We start from the raw sequence: 17,540 nt of genomic DNA, 5'->3' as shown, positions 1-17,540 counted from the left end.
GCGAACCGAGGAGTCCGCCATCTTGAGAAGGTCATTCGGACTTTGGCTAGCACGGTTATGGCTAGTTACAGCTACCTCCATTCGGCATGCGCACTTCATTACCGCATACTTTTGATCCAAAACTGACAACAGTTGATGTTTGTATTAATGTAAGGTTAGGGATAGGGTTGGGGTACGTGCAGGCGTCAGCTAATGTAATTTCTTAGAATATTATGGCGAGATTTTGAATCACTTCCGGCCGAAGTTTTAGGTGAAGTAAGTAGTAGCGTGTCACACCAACTGGACACATAATAGCCTACAATATGCCAACTAGTTGGCACGATGCGCTTTTCCACCGTCTGATTGCAGACAAAATATATCTTTGGATTGAACATTTATGGTGCAACAGATTTTGTGTGAAAATGAATCATAAATGGATACATTTGTTTAAAAATCGTATAAATGTATGAGGGGGGTACATACAGCAGTGGTTCTCATTCTTTCTTGGCTTAAGTACCCCATTTTATAATTTTTTTCAAGCGTATACCACTTGACCAGACAACAACATTTTACTTTATAATACAGTGAAATGAGAGTCAACCCGTTATTATATCTAGATGTATTCATTTATTTTTTATGCATCTTTGTGTATTGCTAATTTCATATAAAAATACCATTATCATAATTTATTGATTTTCATTATTTATTCCTAAATGTCAGTTTCTCTCACGTACACCCGCAGTACCCCAAAGCACCCCTGGGGGTAAGCGCACCACCATTTGAGAACCACTTACATACAGGGTAAAAAACTCACCAGCATAGGGTAAAAGGCTCACCGTATCGATACAAATACTTTAGATAAACTAATATGGTTTTGATCATTTTTAAGTAAATGCTTGTTCAAAACAATCAATTTGGCAAAGTTTGAACTATTTTTTGTTTATTTCAAATAATAAAATAATTCAAAACATATTCTGTTATTAAAATATGTTAATATCACAATATATTTAAAAAACAGAAACAAAACCATGAAAAGCCAAGATTTTTTAAACATGGGAGATCTCATAATGATTTAAAATAGATTTACAGTAATAAATTATAGGCTCAATAATGATATTATGATTAATATAGGCTAATATTTAAAATGTTAATGTTTTTAATGTTGACAACACACTTTGTAGAATTTCATAGGATTTTTATCAATTTAAATGCACAAATCTAAAGCAATTATGGCCAACCAAATGAGAAGGGATTCCTCTTCATAGAATGTAAAATTATTTTATTTTAATCTTCATGTGTCCGTTTATGAGGAATACGTACCAAAAATGTCACCTACCTGACTATGGAAAATCATGCAATAAAATAAAACAAATGTTTTAAAAACTTGAAAAGAGACCTGACATGTTAATATCTGTGCTGTTAAAACTTTTATTTTTTCATGGGAAGGTTGACATTTTCCCGTAATTTTCCAATTATACATATATTTATTGTTGATTGACTTGGATGGTTGAATTGTTCACCACAAAACTAGCAATGGAAGCTAATAAAGTAAATAGGGTCCGTTTGATGTCACAGGGACTTTCCAAATATGAATTCTTTCATCATTTATGTAACTTCATGTCATTCCAAATCCAACTTTTTTTAGATATATTTTTTTAAATTTGATCTTGTGTGTTTTAGTAATGTCTAATTTTAAATAGTATCTACATTATCTGTGCAAACCGAGCAAACCTGTATATCGTCTCTGGTCGTTTCAATAGTTGATTTTTTCTCTCTCTGTCTATTTACAGGCTCACTTTGCCAGTCAGATAGGGGCGAAACTCACAATGGCCTCATTATTTGTTCTTCACTGAAGACTTTTGTATACGTCATATGAGGAATTTCTTCTCTTATCAGTGTGCGACCAAGCCCCACTTAACATCAAAATTGTTAAAGGGCAGGGTGCAACTTCAGGCTCAAGTAAGCATAACCACCTCCAGTGCAGGTCATTTCTGTTGCGTGGGCCTGATCAGTAAAAACTGGGTTTTGTCACCAGCTCACTGCTTTAAGAGGTATGAGGTTATTTCAGAACACAAAAGATAGTGCGAAAAACATTGGTATTGTGTTGACTCAAAACATTCTTATACTCTTCTATTATTGTATTACACAGAAGAAAGAGTCATAACTTGATTTTAATGACATGAGGGAATGAGATTTCAGATCCAGCCAAGTCAAACCTGCTCGCTGTCACACAGGACTGGTAAAACCTGTGTTCTTCCTGCATTTTAAATTAGGAGAAACTAAGCACACTTGCTAAAAATAGTATACATGCAAACCCTTAAAGTATTTACAGAATATACAAAGAACTCAAAACATACGTAAGAGAATGGCATCTACAGTATGAGGTGTGAAAAATTGTTATATATTTATACTGTACTTCATTACTTACTGATGTTATCTTCATACAAAAATAAATATATGTTACATTAATATTTAGCTGCCTTTCTGCATACAATCTGAACGTGAGAATGTTGAAACTATTTACTGTGCTTTGTCATGTTTTTCAGTTTACTTTATGGATTCTCAGGAAACATACATAATGATAATAATTCACTTTGAAATAAAGCATCTGCCTAAATGTAAATATTCTCTTTGTGTAGTTCTGAGAGTTTTCGGTGATCAATAATCAAAAGTTATAGTACTAAAACAGTTTCTCCATAATAATAAAACTGGTAAAACAAAATTACCGTAAAAACATTTAATAACATTGAACAACATTGAGTCAAATTGTAACCAACGATAAAAGAATTAAAAAGTATGTCAGGACATATTTATAAAACGCTTATGTACCAGCAACTGTTTATAGAAACATTTATAACTGCATCACTGACAAAAGTGCATCTTTAAAACTCAACATATGTCGATTATGTATAAACTTATATAAGTTATTTTGTGTTATCAGCACAAGCACTTTTAGAGCAGTTTCTGAAATGGAAATTTGTATAGGAGGAGGGAACTTTGATATGTTATTGGATATGTTTATATTTTTTTCATCACTAGGGAAGAGGCAGATGGCGAGATTAATTTTATAAGAACAATAGCTGGACATACAATAGCATGGATCCTAGCCAAACACTAATAAGATTTAACCAGGAGATGTAAAATAATTTTGTGACATTCAAATAAAATTGACCTGGAATTCTAAGCAATAGTGAAATGTCAATGAGGTATCAAAAAAGTGTATTGTAAATACTCCAGCAGCCACAAAAAAAGACATCTTAGACAAGGTGAGGCAAATGTAAACATTGAGAAGGGGTGGGGGCATAGGGACTTTTGAAAAAGCTGAGAGTTCTTACCTTCTTATGTCAATAGATAGTTGACAGTGAAGGACACAAGACAGGGATAACACACCAGAAGATGAAGTGTTGCAACGTTCTGTGTTGGGTTGCTGGGGCCATACTTCTTAATATAGCAGGTAAGATGAACAAAGATACATTTTTTAACATGACAAAATTTGATCGATTTTTATTATTAATACTAGCCAGTTGAATGCTTGTAATTGAAATACTGTTTATTTTGGCAACACTTTACAATAATGTTTTTTGTTAAGATTAGTTCATTATAGCATAAACTAACAATAAACAATACTTTACAGCATTCATTAATCTTAGTTAAGGTTAATTTCAGCATTTACATTAACAAAGATTAATAAAAGCTGTAACATACAATGCTATAATTAGCTAATCTAATGTTAACATAGAAACTTATTGTAAAGTGTTAACATTTTTTACATCAGATATACTCATCATTTTAAATACATTTAAAAACACAAAACATTTTGTCAAACATACATGGAAACTTTAATATCATTTTTACTGTTTCAATATTATTACAATTTATCAATACTATTTAAAGTGGAGGCATACTTCTTTACATTAATTTGTGTTAGTTTATAGTTTTTTTTACAGTTAGACTGATAAAGCATGAGTAGGTGTGTACGCTCAAAATTAACAATATGATCAATATAATTAGAGTTCATTTTAGTCCAATCAACAGATTGTTTTTGTAGCTTCATTGTTATTTATTTCAATGTCTATTGATAATGGGGTGTTGACAAATATACCATACATGTGTCCTTTTTCACAACTTCACTAGTTTGGAACGATTTGACGTTAATTAAATTGAATAAATACTGTATATAAAATACAAAATAGCTTGTTATTGTAAAAATGGTCACTGAAGTGACAGTGTGAAAATGTTATCTTGTGTGTTTTAGTAATGCAAATTTTTAAATAGTACAAACCGAGTGCAATCCGAACAAACCTGTATATCAACTCTGGCAGTTTAAATAGTTGATTTTTTCTCTCTCTGTCTATTCACAGGCTCACTTTGTCAGGCAAATGGTAGGTGCTTACACTCACAATGGTTTAATTATATGTTCAATACTTCTGTATACATTATATGACGAATTTCTTCTTTTATCAGTGTGCGGCCAGGCCCCACTTAACACCAAAATTGTCGGAGGACAGGATGCAACTTTAGGCTCTTGGCCCTGGCAAGTAAGCATAACCACCTCCAGTGCAGGTCATTTCTGTGGCGGGGGCCTAATCAGTAAAAACTGGGTTTTGTCAGCAGCTCACTGCTTTAAGAGGTATGAAGCTTACACATGGCAAATACTTCATCATTCAAAATTGATCACATAATAAAGAAAATTGACTTTGACAATTTACAGCACTATTGCGAGTTCCATCATACTGTACTTTGGACGTCAAAGCCTAACAGGTCCGAACCCAAATCAAGTGAGCCGCGAAGTGAAACAAGTTATCAAACATCCTTCCTATAACGAGTCTACGGAAAACAACGACATAGCTCTACTCGAGCTCTCGAGCCCTGTGGAGTTCACAGATTATATTAGGCCGATTTGCCTGGCGGCTACAGGTAGCACATTTGGAGGGGGTACTACGAGTTGGATCGCAGGATGGGGGAAACTTACAGCTAATTGTGAGTGAGCACACATTAAATTCAGCAAGTTTTCTTACTTCAGCACACAATTGGCTATTAAAAAGTACCTAAACAATGACGTTTTCCTGATCTATATGTTACAGCCAACCAACTCCCTGACATCCTGCAGGAAGTGGAGATACCAATCGTGAATGACACTGCTTGCAAAGATGTTTATGGATCAAGTGTTGTCACAGACAATATGATATGTGCTGGATTATTAAATCAGGGAGGGAAAGATTCATGTCAGGTACATTTTTAGTAATTCCTCTCTTTACATCCAAAACACTCTTTATTCTCTGAACAGCTTCATTATAGAAACCATTTTTTTGTTGTATATATTTATTTATATACGTAAAGTATTTGTATATTATATTTATATGTTACATAAATAGTATATACATTTATTTTATTTATATTTAGCTTAAGTAATATCAATATCAATGTTGAATTGACTATTAATATATAAGACAATTGTATATTATCAAAATATTTAATACTTAGTAAGACTTCGTAGAGGTGTAAATGTTGTATGTTTGTTTATGCAGGGTGATTCTGGAGGGCCATTAGTCAGTAAGAAGGACGCCCAGTGGGTTCAGTCTGGAATTGTGAGTTGGGGTCAAGGCTGTGCCGAACCTGGCTTTCCCGGTATATATGCAAAAGTGTCTCGCTACCAGAACTGGATCACATCTTACACAAGCAGTGACCCGCCTGGATTTGTTCTATTCATCTCCGAAGACACCACCTTAAACAGCGGCTCACCCGAGCGCTTCGTATTCACTCTGTCTCTCACATATTCATTGATTCCACTCATTTTCTCCCTCTATCTTTTTTCATAAACATTGTTTGACGTACACTTGAATTTTCAGGGTTATTTTGTCATACATGTTTACATACAGTATATACATGAATTTAAATAATAAGCTATAGTAAAGGTCAGCAAGTTTCTGCACTATGGATAAAGAATGTAAGACGTAAATACATCAAACGGATATTTGTTGGTATGTTAGGATAATGAAAACCCATAGCCTTCAAATCAGAACTGATATTTTTTTGACAGGTTGTTGACAGGGACCAATGCAAATGCACTGAAGCCACTTTTGTTTTTTATTTCATCTGTTCAAAATGATCAACATCTACAATACAGACATCTTGTTTGACAAAATGTATTCAACTTTGTTCACTTAAACAGAATAAAAATCATGACTACAGAAAAAAGGAATCAGCTTGAAACGTGTTTTAACTTTGTCTATACAAAAAAAAAATCGACATAAACGTTCTGCAGAAAATGTTATCAGATGACATGAGCCAACATGATAGAATCTATACAATATAATAGCGCAAGCCTTAGTGATATGCAATTAGTTTAAACTTTTTTTTTTGAAGATCTGGTTTTATCGCGCAAGAACTAATGGAAGTCCCTTCGCATAATCAGCGAGTAAAAATGTTTCTTTAGATTGTGATATTGCTGTAGAGCTCACACTGTTTTTAATAGAGTTCTAATACCCAACCGTACTACTTCACATCCTCTTGAACTGTCCTAGTGAAGATAAATGATGAGTGAGTCATCAAGTGCAGATTTAAAGTAAACTTTCAATCTAAATTTGGGAGAAACCTGATCATCTGGTCCTGTCAATCATGAACAAAATCAGGTTTTTTTATTTACATTACTTCGCACCTGGGAAGATAATTAACAAAGGACCAATGAACAAAAGAGCTACAAAGAACTACTAAACTGTCATGAACGTGAGTGGTGAGGGACGGAGGACCCAAACGCAAGACAGTGGGTAAGGGGTTAACAAGACATACACAGGACCATGACATACACAAGACCATGACATACACAGGACAGGAACTCTTACATACTTAAAGTCCACAAGACAAGGTAAAAAACAATGTCAAAGTCTTCATGCGAATATAGTGTCTAAATTTCGAAAAGTAGAAAACACGGCTTGCATTACAGTAAATTGCAACAATTAGTTTTTAAGCTTGAAGACACACGACTGTTTATGCAAATAAAAGGAAAAGACCTACATTGTCCTTTTTATGTACATTTGCTACTATCTAGGCGATAGTCATCCTTATTTGTTTTCTAAATTTGTTTAAGGACTGGCTTTTGTATTACTTAAACATATATCCATATGTGTTTATTTAATTTAATTGAAGCAAATTTCTTTTATTGCTCCCTGAACTCTCTGTAAGTCGCTTTGGATAAAAGCGTTTGCAAAATTATAAAATGTAAATGCATTCTTTCCAGGCATAAAATGTGTAAGGCAATGACACATTGTCGTACATTGTTAAGTATTGCAGAAAAACAATGAGTGCTGTCATACAAAGTGGATTTCAAAATAAGTGATATGCAATGTTTTGTTAAAGGTGAACAGGCGTGTTTTAAAAATAGTGACAGCGGGCTGTAAGTAAGAAAACAAGGCATTACAGATCAACTTTGTTGTGGAGGCACAATCAATCCTAATGACACGTTAGTTCTGGCTTGTGTTATTTAAAAACTTCCCAGAAGGAAATTATTAGTTATACAATATAAGGATGGCTTCTCAGAGAACTCTGCGTGTTGTGGTTACAATACTTCTTAACATAGCAGGTGAGTTAACATGATTAAACATGTTCCAACATTGGCGTTGTGTCATTTAGGTGTTTATGTTTATAGAAACTCACAATGAAAAATGATGTTTACTGATGTCTACTTGAAAATGGTTTTAAAGTTAATGATCCTAAGGGATTTTAACAATTTTTTTATCATGACCAATAACATCTGAAGCTTTAGAATAAACTTCAAAATGCTTTGATGAATTCATGAAACTGAATGAAACCTTACTGTAGCTTGAAAGATTTATGGTCTTTGTTGCCATTTATAACTTTAGGAAATTAAAGCATTTAACAGGCTTTTTGGCTATAATTCAAGGCTGTTGCCGCCTGTAACATTAAATGGCCGCAAATCAAGGTGTTTTCTGCGTTTTCTGTCTTACAAATTCGAACTCTGTTTCTATCCGCTAAGTATTGTCGCACTTAGGACATACGAGAAAACACTGAACTCACAGAGAAAGTCACTGCTATAACTTTCTTTCGTTGTAATGAATAAGCTTTACAGAAATTATGTTGGTCACAAGACTTCTGAACCGATGGGCGCGATTCGATTTACCACTAACGTTAAACCATAACACCTGTCTTTGGACCAATGTAAAGTCTCAGGTTTAGCCGCGAACATGTACGTTAAACCACAGCCGCTAACATGCCAAAAACATCATTTTATACAGGCGATTTAAAAACGATGCGTAGTACTACATCTTACATTTACATTTAGGCAGACGCTTTTATCCAAAGCGACTTACATTGTTTTATCCTATACATTTTACATAGGTATTTGCAATCCCCTGGGATCGAACCCACAACCTTGCACTGTTAACGCAATGCTCTTACCACTGAGCTACAGGAAAGCTTCTTGAGATAATTGTGAACAGCTGGTACTGATCCACTCTTGAGGATTTGTTTTATGGCGAAACCCATGCTATACTGACCCGCGTTGACTCGCCGCGACCCCGAGAGACGGAGATAACATACATTCGGATTGCGGCCCTTTAAGGTACAGCCAGACATATTCTGAATATGTGGTAAAATGTTTGGTGTGATCCTAAAACACAGCTCATGTGAAGATAATATTTGTTTAACATTAAAAGCTCGTAAGAACAAAGACCGTGGGCTACACTAACCAGTTTATCAGCTTTGTATTATTTGCGTATTTGTTTTGTCTCTTTACAAATCTATGCCCATCCAATTTCAGTTTCATAATTGTTGCTTTGTTCTCCTAAAACAGGCTGTCTCTGTCAGTTAGATGGTATGTAACTGATCACATTAAATTTTTTACATTGTTTTAAAGTTTAATTAAATAGTTTGCATCCATTTGGCTTCCATATTTCAACCAAGAATGTGAACTGAATCTGTTCATTTCCAACTTCATTTCAAGAAACGATTGTGATTCTTTTCTTTAATCAGTGTGTGGCCAAGCCCTATTCAACACTAAGATTGTTGGAGGGGCCGATGCTACTAAAGGGTCTTGGCCCTGGCAAGTTAGTATTCAGACAACTGATGGATCTCATTTCTGTGGTGGAAGTCTCATCACTAAAGACTGGGTTTTATCAGCAGCCCACTGCTTTCAGAGGTATGAAACACTCTAGAGATGCAGAAAATCTTGTTATTGTAAAGATTATTGTTTAGATCTGATTTACATTTGCAAAAACACAACAGGAGAAAACTATAATTCCATTTTATTGCATTTTTGAATAGAAAATTAAGGATTAAATAATTTAAACGATTTTCTTTCTACTATTTTTTGAAAACCCTATATATTGTAGTTTCCCCTTCTGTGAAAAAACTCAAGAGCGATGAGTAAATGGACCTACTGACAGAATTGTTACCATTGAATGGACACGCAACATATCGCTGCTCTCCTTCTGAAAACATTGAATCTCCATTTTTTTGCAATAAATCATTATTAGTCACCCTTAATGTTTTTTACTTGGTTTTCCAAAATCTAACCAACAAAAAGTATGCTTCTTAACTTAACGCAGTATTTATTGATTTAAAATTACAGTATTTTTTCAATTCCTGAAAACCAGCGAATTTAGACATCATAGGTTTCGGAAGGACATCGCAACATTTTGCAGTAGACTGATAAAAAATAATACTGACATTTTTCTATCCTCAGAACCCTTGCATCTAATATTGACGTCTCTTTTGGAGGTCACACCTTGTCAGACTTAACTGTGATGAAAGTAGCTGAAATCATCAGTCATACCGGCTATACAAATAACCAAAGGGACAACGACATAGCTCTACTTAAGCTCTCTTCTTCTGTGACATTCAATAATTATATTCGGCCGGTCTGTCTGGCGGCTGAGGGCAGCACATTTGGTGTGGGTACTATGAGCTGGATCACAGGATGGGGGCGACTCAATTTCGACGGTAAGTAACATCACTTGAAAAACACTGCATGATAAAAGTATCTTGTGTTGCATGAAAAAAATATTTTGGAACAATGAAGGTAAAACAGTTTATCCATCACAGACACCCAGCTTCCAAAAACACTGCAGGAAGTGCAGATACCAATTGTGAGCAACACTGACTGTAACAAAGCTTATGATGGTATTATTACAAGCAACATGATTTGTGCTGGTCTTACCACAGGGGGCAAAGACTCGTGCCAGGTAAGACATCTTCTGTTGGACCTGTGCTCGCAGTTGCACCCTGTATAGTATCAGAGATTTCAATAATATGGTTTTACATATACAGGGAGATTCTGGAGGTCCAATGGTCTTTCAGAACGACACCCTGTGGGTTCAGTCAGGGATTGTGAGTTTCGGTCGTGAGTGCGCCATTGCCGGCTTTCCTGGTGTGTACGCCAGGGTGTCCCAATATCAGTCTTGGATCATCTCTCACATAAGCAGTGATCAGCCTGGATTTGTCCAAGTTAACTCCAGTAGTTCATTTTACACTCTTTTGTCTTCTGTTTCTCGCACATTCTTCATCATCGCCCTCATCTTTGGTACCGATTAATGCTTTGGTATTGTTAATATAACTTTTGATTTATTATTATTTTGTTTAATCACAATTATATTTGAATTATTAAGAGCTTTAGTAGGCAGTAGTACAAAAAAAATCCAAATGTAAAGTAGTCACCTATGCACCTACATATTTGACAGCCTTGCCAAATAAGAGGATGTGAAATTTATTGTTTACAATTAATGTGATAAAAATCATTTCTACCTTGAAATTCTGTGGTGAAATCTAACTGCAATTAAGTTGTACTGTAAACCAACATTGTATAATTATCTGTCCTTTAAAATGGACTGAATAAAATGGACTGAATAAATAATGTGACGTCTACTGCATTACTCTTTGCAGACTCTGCTCTTTTGCGTGGCTGCAGTCTTTTCTTGCACAAGTTCAGAATGTACTGGGATCTTTGAGCAAAAAAATTAACATTTCTGTTTTGGGACTTAAAGGTACAGTTTGTAAATTTTTGCAGTACAATATCCAAAAACCACTAGATCAATGTTATATATTTTTTTCAGCTGAGTACTTACAAAATCTCAATTTTTTTCAATTGCTTTTAAATCCATCTAAACAGTGGACCTGGGCTGTTTAGTCGCCTTTCAATGGCGTCATATCCAAATGCCCCTTTGTTACCGCCTTAACTGACGTGGCTACCGCGTGACACTGTACCGTCGGTCCGTCTAGCATTATGTCAAAATAACTTTTACAATGATTGATTGACTTAAAACTGCACATTATTGTAATGGTAAATTGCAGAAAAAAAACAGTTAACTATGTCTTCCTCAGTCAAACACAATATTTCAGCAGTTCCCAGCTGCAGTGAAATCACATTTAGGCCCAGTGCGTCCAGTACACATTAGAGAAGGTACAGCAGATATAGACACACATCTACACAGTGAGAAAGACCGGTTGAAAATACTTAACATAAAAATATGTCACTAAAAACTCCCCTTCATGTTCTTTTAACAATAAAATCTTGGTCAATCTTTTTAAGTAATGGGTGTTAAAATGAAATAATAAGGATTATAAACCATATTGTGTCTTCTAATGCGTTCAGAATATTAGTCTGGTCGGAGATAGCGTCACAACATTTTTATGTGTGTCAAATTTAGATCTGGTGGAACTAATGATGATGCGGAGTGCACAGATGCACCAGGTCATTATGAATAATATGACCATGTCTGTACTTTTTTGACACATTTGATACAAACACACACAAGGTAATGTGTTTGTACACACACTCACACACCCATGATGTTTACCACCATTATTACCCCTATGGACATGGCCTGTGTTTCCCAGGTTGAATGCTTAAGCTGCTGATTCAGGCTCCACATCCTCTTCTCCAGAACACACAAAACATTTAGTCATTTAATCATTTAGCAGACGCTTTTATCCAAAGCGACCTACAGAGAGTTCAGGGAACAATAGAGCGCTATGTCATACAGCAAAAATAATACAATAGATGCTAATACCAAGTTTTAGTTTCCTCAAAAGCCAGAACAATACCTGTTCTAAGAAAGAGAGAGGGTTCGATTTTTTTCTCCTCTTTTGTCTGTCAAGTATTCACAGAAGAGATTAAAAGTGTTTTTTTGAATGATGTGAGAGATGTGATTAACCGGACTGAGTTTCGAAGAATGTTCCACCAGTAGATGTGAAGGAGAATGAACAACCTGTAGAGCCGGTTCTAACAAATGGAAAGGTTAGACAAAGACCAAAACTGATATACAAAAACACTTGGGAGACTGATAGAAAAATTCTAAAGAAATATATGGGTCACATTTTATCCAAATATTAAATTTACAGTAAAAGAATGCAATTATAATAATATTTCAAAATGTTATAAAGCCTATTTTAGGATCATTTAAATGTAATTGCATTGTGACTTTATTTGAGTGACCGTACAATCTGATTCTGTTTCTATTCAGATAAAGTCAGACTATAATGTAAGAACTTGTTCTTTGACAACGGCATTTTTATTTTATTCCAATACTACTGGCATACAAAACTGTACTCAGCAATGAGGAAGGTCTTCCTTTCGTTTAAGATGTGTAGACTATTATAGGAAAAACGAAGTGCAAATGTCTGTTAAGTAAATGGGATAAAATGTTTTATAAGAATTATATATATATATATATATATATATATATATATATATATATATATGTATTGGTAAAAGTGGATCAGCGTGTTCTAACAATACTGACAGCAGGCTGGAAGGAAAAAACAAGGTGTGTCGAATGTAAACTTTGTGTTGTTATAAGGGCACAAAAATCATAATGAGACGACGGATCTTGCTCCATGTGTCATTAAAAACTTCACAGAAAGAAAAAAAATTAGTAACACAACAAAACGATGACATTTCAGATAAATCTACTTGTTGCTGGGGCAATACTTCTTAACATAGCAGGTGAGTTGACTTGATTTAACATGCTACCATGGGTCATTTTGTTTTTCATGGTTACGGAAACTCTGTCATGTACAACGATGCTTAATAAATCTTGTTTACTGTTTTTTTTATTTAAAGCAAGCTTCTTTGTAACACATACAAATGAAAAACTTACTGGATTTAAAAGATAAAAGTCTAAAAAAGTCAATGTCTAATCCTGCAGAAACTTATATTAAAGTAATTAAGTAAAACTATGTCAAGTTAAAGTTAAAAGTGCTCAAATTTATGACATTTTGAAATAACTAATTCAAATTGAAGAAATCTGAATATTTAACGTGTATTGGCTGTAATTCCATGCTGTTACCCCATAAAACATGAAAAAATTAAACACCCAAGGGCATCCCTATCCTCAATATGTGATAATATCCCTGCTATGATCATTTTTTATTGAATCTTTGTTTCATACCACCTCTAATTATTTGTTGTTTTGTTCTCTAAAAACAGGCTGTGTCTGTCAGTCAGACGGTATGTTGCTACACCTTTCTATGACCTTAAAAAAACCCACATTGTTAATGGTTTTCATAAACTGAACACTGTTTTCAAGTCAAAAGAAATGGTGTTAGTTCACCTGAATATCAAAACTGAAAGTTTGTGTAGAAGTGAACCAACGTTATACAACAGTATTTAACCAGGAATGTGTACTAAGATGTAAATCCGGTTTTACGTTTCTAAATATAACAAGACAATCTCACATCTTTTTTTTCATCAGTGTGTGGCAAAGCAGCTCTCAACACTAAAATTGTTGGAGGCGGTGATGCAACATCAGGGTCATGGCCCTGGCAAGTCAGTATACAGAGAATCAGTACTGGAAGTCATTTCTGTGGTGGCAGTATCATCAATAAAGACTGGATTTTATCTGCAGCTCACTGCTTTCAGAGGTATGAATGCCTGAAAACGGGACGCATGGAACATTCTTTCATCGTTTACTGACCTTTTCACTATTATATATGTATTTTTTTCAGATTTCTTTCCATTGAAGTTAACGCCTTTGATTCTTATGGATTTTGCTGTAGTAATTTTTTTTATTAAAATAACAAAGAATTAACCATAATTTAATATTACAGAATTATATAAGAATTTATATTTATACAGTTTCAAAAATGTAATTAAGTAATAATAAATAAAAAATCCTGCTAAAAAAATGCACAAAATATTAGTCATTTAAAGTGTTATTATGCAGTTGAAGGTCATTATGCATTTAAGGTATTTCACAGGTCAACGGGTAATTCTACAGACACAAATGTAATTTACTTTAAACTTTGATATTTATGTTTGTTCTCACCCCAACAATATACATCTTTGCATTTTGACAACTTTGGTAAACTGTAGTAAAATTGCTCCTATAACTTCTTCGAAACTTTGCCTAACAGTTTCAATATTAAAATACAGTATTTACATGCACAACACTTAAGCTAACCCAACATTATATATTAACAATATGTTATAATTTCTACAGTATAATACTGTACAACAGAATTTTTGATTGAAACAACAATGTTGTAATTTTATCTGCATAGCATCAAACTTAAAACTCTCCTTTTAGGCATAAAGTTTAGTTATGTGTAAGACTTCTATCATCTGATCAGACGACACAAATTCAAATTTTCGTCGTCACGGCTGTGACTGATGGTACTAGTGCTTTGACAGAGTGGGAATTTTCAAACTCCAGTGGATTACTATGGAAGCCAGGCAGGCGCTGCGGGAAACAACTCCTCACTGAGAACAGCTGTGAGCAGTAGCGTGCGAGTGATGGTTAAGACATTTCTTCTGCTCCGATGGAAATATTTGAATTCTAGTTTCCTTTCTGTGGGTTTTAACAATTCATCAGTCATGACAGAATTTTCAGCATTGGACTATTCCTCTACTCCAACTTATATTGTGATAATATAGTGTACAGTGTATATATATGTATATATATAGTCACATATTCATATAGTCATAAATTGTGACTGATGAAAAATAATGAATACAGACTTTCTTCTATTTTCAGCATCTCTCCATCTAATATTAAAGTCTCTTTGGGACGTCAGAAATTATCAGGCACAGACTCAAATGAGATATCTAGAAAAATAGACCAAATCTTCAATCATCCCAACTACTACTCAAATTTCCAAAACAATGACATAGCTCTCTTAAAGCTCTCTTCTTCTGTGCTGTTTACCAATCACATACAACCCATCTGTCTGGCAGCTGCCGGTAGCACATTTGGTGCGGGTACTAAGAGCTGGATAACAGGATGGGGAAAAATGAATTACGGAGGTGAGCGAAATCCAAGATACTAAGATTCTGTGATTCAAAAAGATATAGTGTCACAGAGCTTCATGAGAGACAACACTTTTCATGCCATAGAAACCCAGCTGTCAAACACACTGCAGGAGGTGCAGATACCGATTGTGAGCAACACTGACTGTAACAAAGCTTATGGAGGTCGTATTACAAGCAACATGATTTGTGCTGGTCTTACCACAGGGGGCAAAGACTCATGCCAGGTAAGACCTCTGCTGTAAGACTCTAAAGTGCTCACTGTATGGCAAAAATATAAATGTTAAGTGGTTCTTCATGCAGGGAGATTCTGGAGGTCCGATGGTGTATAACAACGGCGCCCTATGGATTCAGTCTGGTGTTGTAAATTTTGGTAAAGAATGTGCTCTACCTGGCTATCCTGGTGTGTATGCCAGGGTTTCCCAGTACCAGTCTTGGATCAACTCTCACATAAACAGTGATCAGCCTGGATTTATTCAAGTTAACTCTACTGTATCCAATAGTTCATCTTTAACTGTTTCTCACACATTTTTCATCCTCTTGTCATCTTCCTTTTTCTCTTTGTTTAAAAAAACTGTACAATAAGTGTAGACAGATGATATAGTGCACTCCTAAATAAGTTATTGTTTTTATTTAGTCATTTTTGATCACATTTTGTTTTAAAGTTAATAAAAGAGAAAAAAATCTGGATTTTGTAATGTAAAGGGGTAAAAAGTAAATTTTTCGCTTTGATAAATACATAAAAAAATATTTGTAAAGCGACTGCAGTTGATCTTAATCCAGATTTGAGGTAAGGATGCCACCTGGCGCCCAAATTGTGGAGCTGCAGGCACTTTTGCCACACTGTAAAATGTTCTGTAGTTTTGCAGCAGGTTGCCAGTAACTGACTGCAGATTTCATTACTAGTTAAAACTTTCCTATTAGTAGGTACTGTTTTCAGTTTGATTAAACTTTACGTTACATACTTTGACTTTTGAGATAAAAAAAAACAAGAAGAGACTGATCTCATTATATTTGCATTAGCACAGCAATACTGCAAAAAATGACATTCTTCCTCAGCCTTTTTTCTTGCTTTCTATTTTATTTTTAATGTCTTAAATCACGAGACATTCAGATAACAAGAAGACAAGTGACCTAACATATTAAGTCTTATTTACGAAAGCAAATATAATAATTTTATTTATGTTTCAAACAAAATTGTAAATTAAATCTACAGTAAGTTACTGGGAAACTAGCTGCAAAACTACAGCAAAACTAAGTTTTACAGTGTAGCTTTTACAAACAGGCATACTGACGGAAAAATGCTTATAAAATTATGAGTGATAATGCATAGGCTACTTTTCTTTCCTGCATAGCTAAATTCCTAAATAATTTAACATATTTGCTACTGTTTAGTATGGAGGACAGTTTCTGAATGATTGTCATGACTGCACGACTTTTAATGTTTATCAAAGCTGATGAAGATGTCATGGACTGACTAACACAAAATCACCAGGATCTTGAAGAATTTGTTATAGACAATGGAAAATAATTATTACACGATATAAATATTTATTTTGTAGGCCTATTTCAAATTACATATCATAGTCTCTGATGAAAACTGTGTGACTGAACCATTTGTAACGTTAGCTTGCCAAATACAAAAGAAAAGTTAAGGCTGTTGAAAGTGGTCTGCTGAAATTTCTCCCACAATTTCAATGTGTTTTAATTATGTGCTACATTTTCTAATCTTACATAAATATTCTGTGCAGGGGTGTAGCTAGACCAAAAGCTCTACTGGGGCACAGGTCTCTATGACCTTTTGATCTCTTTATACTTATAAACCTGCTGTGTGCAAGAGCAACACGATGCACTTGCTTAAACCACTATTCCTACAGTGCAACAATAGTGGCGAAGGTAAATATTTATGTATTTCAAAATACTTAATTATCTTGCATATATACAGACATTCTAAAAAATAATATACTTAAACTTAATTCACATGGCATTGTACGTCATTTTCATTCACTTCTTTCACATATTGTGGACTTTTTAGCATTTGCTGTATAGTGAATAGTGAATCAGTGAATGAGGGAGCGAATTCAGACGCAGCTATTGTCTATGGACTAGAAAAAGAAACGGTCTGCAAATATTGAAATCTCTTACTGTAATATGAGTTGATGAAATCTGCATGAAATTAAATTATGATACAATAAAAAACATGTTAAGGTAGTTTAAAATAAAGGGAATTTTGCATGTCACATTTACCGGACACATGAATGTCTTAAACTACTTGACAAGTTATTTCCAGTAGCTGTATTCC

General features: G+C 34.4%; 2 protein-coding genes across 2 annotated transcripts; both read left to right on the top strand.

The window, feature by feature from the left end:
• The first annotated feature begins 66 nt into the window (after positions 1-66).
• LOC130425820 (transmembrane protease serine 9-like) lies at positions 67-10,748 on the top strand. Its single transcript, XM_056752225.1, has 14 exons — positions 67-255; positions 1,770-1,938; positions 3,331-3,433; positions 4,341-4,361; positions 4,444-4,609; positions 4,691-4,959; positions 5,064-5,209; positions 5,508-5,783; positions 7,516-7,558; positions 8,789-8,809; positions 8,968-9,133; positions 9,680-9,936; positions 10,039-10,178; positions 10,264-10,748. The coding sequence occupies exons 2-14, from the start codon at positions 1,852-1,854 to the stop codon at positions 10,525-10,527; spliced, it is 1,959 nt and encodes a 652-aa protein (XP_056608203.1). The 5' UTR covers positions 67-255; positions 1,770-1,851; the 3' UTR covers positions 10,528-10,748.
• A 2,060-nt stretch (positions 10,749-12,808) lies between these two features.
• LOC130426217 (trypsin-2-like) lies at positions 12,809-17,154 on the top strand. The gene is made up of 6 exons (XM_056752866.1): positions 12,809-12,937; positions 13,421-13,441; positions 13,686-13,854; positions 14,967-15,235; positions 15,326-15,465; positions 15,542-17,154. Exons 1-6 carry the CDS (start codon positions 12,883-12,885, stop codon positions 15,821-15,823), a joined length of 936 nt encoding a protein of 311 aa, XP_056608844.1. The 5' UTR covers positions 12,809-12,882; the 3' UTR covers positions 15,824-17,154.
• The last annotated feature ends 386 nt before the right edge of the window (positions 17,155-17,540 follow it).

This window comes from Triplophysa dalaica, chromosome 7 (genome assembly GCF_015846415.1).
Source record: "Triplophysa dalaica isolate WHDGS20190420 chromosome 7, ASM1584641v1, whole genome shotgun sequence".
Taxonomy (NCBI): Eukaryota; Metazoa; Chordata; class Actinopteri; order Cypriniformes; family Nemacheilidae; genus Triplophysa; species Triplophysa dalaica.
This window is presented reverse-complemented; position numbering and strand designations above follow the sequence as displayed.

Coding starts and splice junctions, on each gene's coding strand:
- LOC130425820 (XM_056752225.1), top strand. CDS start 1,852: ATGAGGAATTTCTTCTCTTATCAGTGTGCGACCAAGCCCCACTTAACA. Junction 5,784..7,515: donor TTCCACTCATTTTCTCCCTC/TATCTTTTTTCA, acceptor ATGGCTTCTCAG/AGAACTCTGCGTGTTGTGGT. Junction 7,559..8,788: donor AATACTTCTTAACATAGCAG/GTGAGTTAACAT, acceptor CTCCTAAAACAG/GCTGTCTCTGTCAGTTAGAT.
- LOC130426217 (XM_056752866.1), top strand. CDS start 12,883: ATGACATTTCAGATAAATCTACTTGTTGCTGGGGCAATACTTCTTAAC. Junction 12,938..13,420: donor AATACTTCTTAACATAGCAG/GTGAGTTGACTT, acceptor CTCTAAAAACAG/GCTGTGTCTGTCAGTCAGAC. Junction 15,236..15,325: donor GGGAAAAATGAATTACGGAG/GTGAGCGAAATC, acceptor TTCATGCCATAG/AAACCCAGCTGTCAAACACA.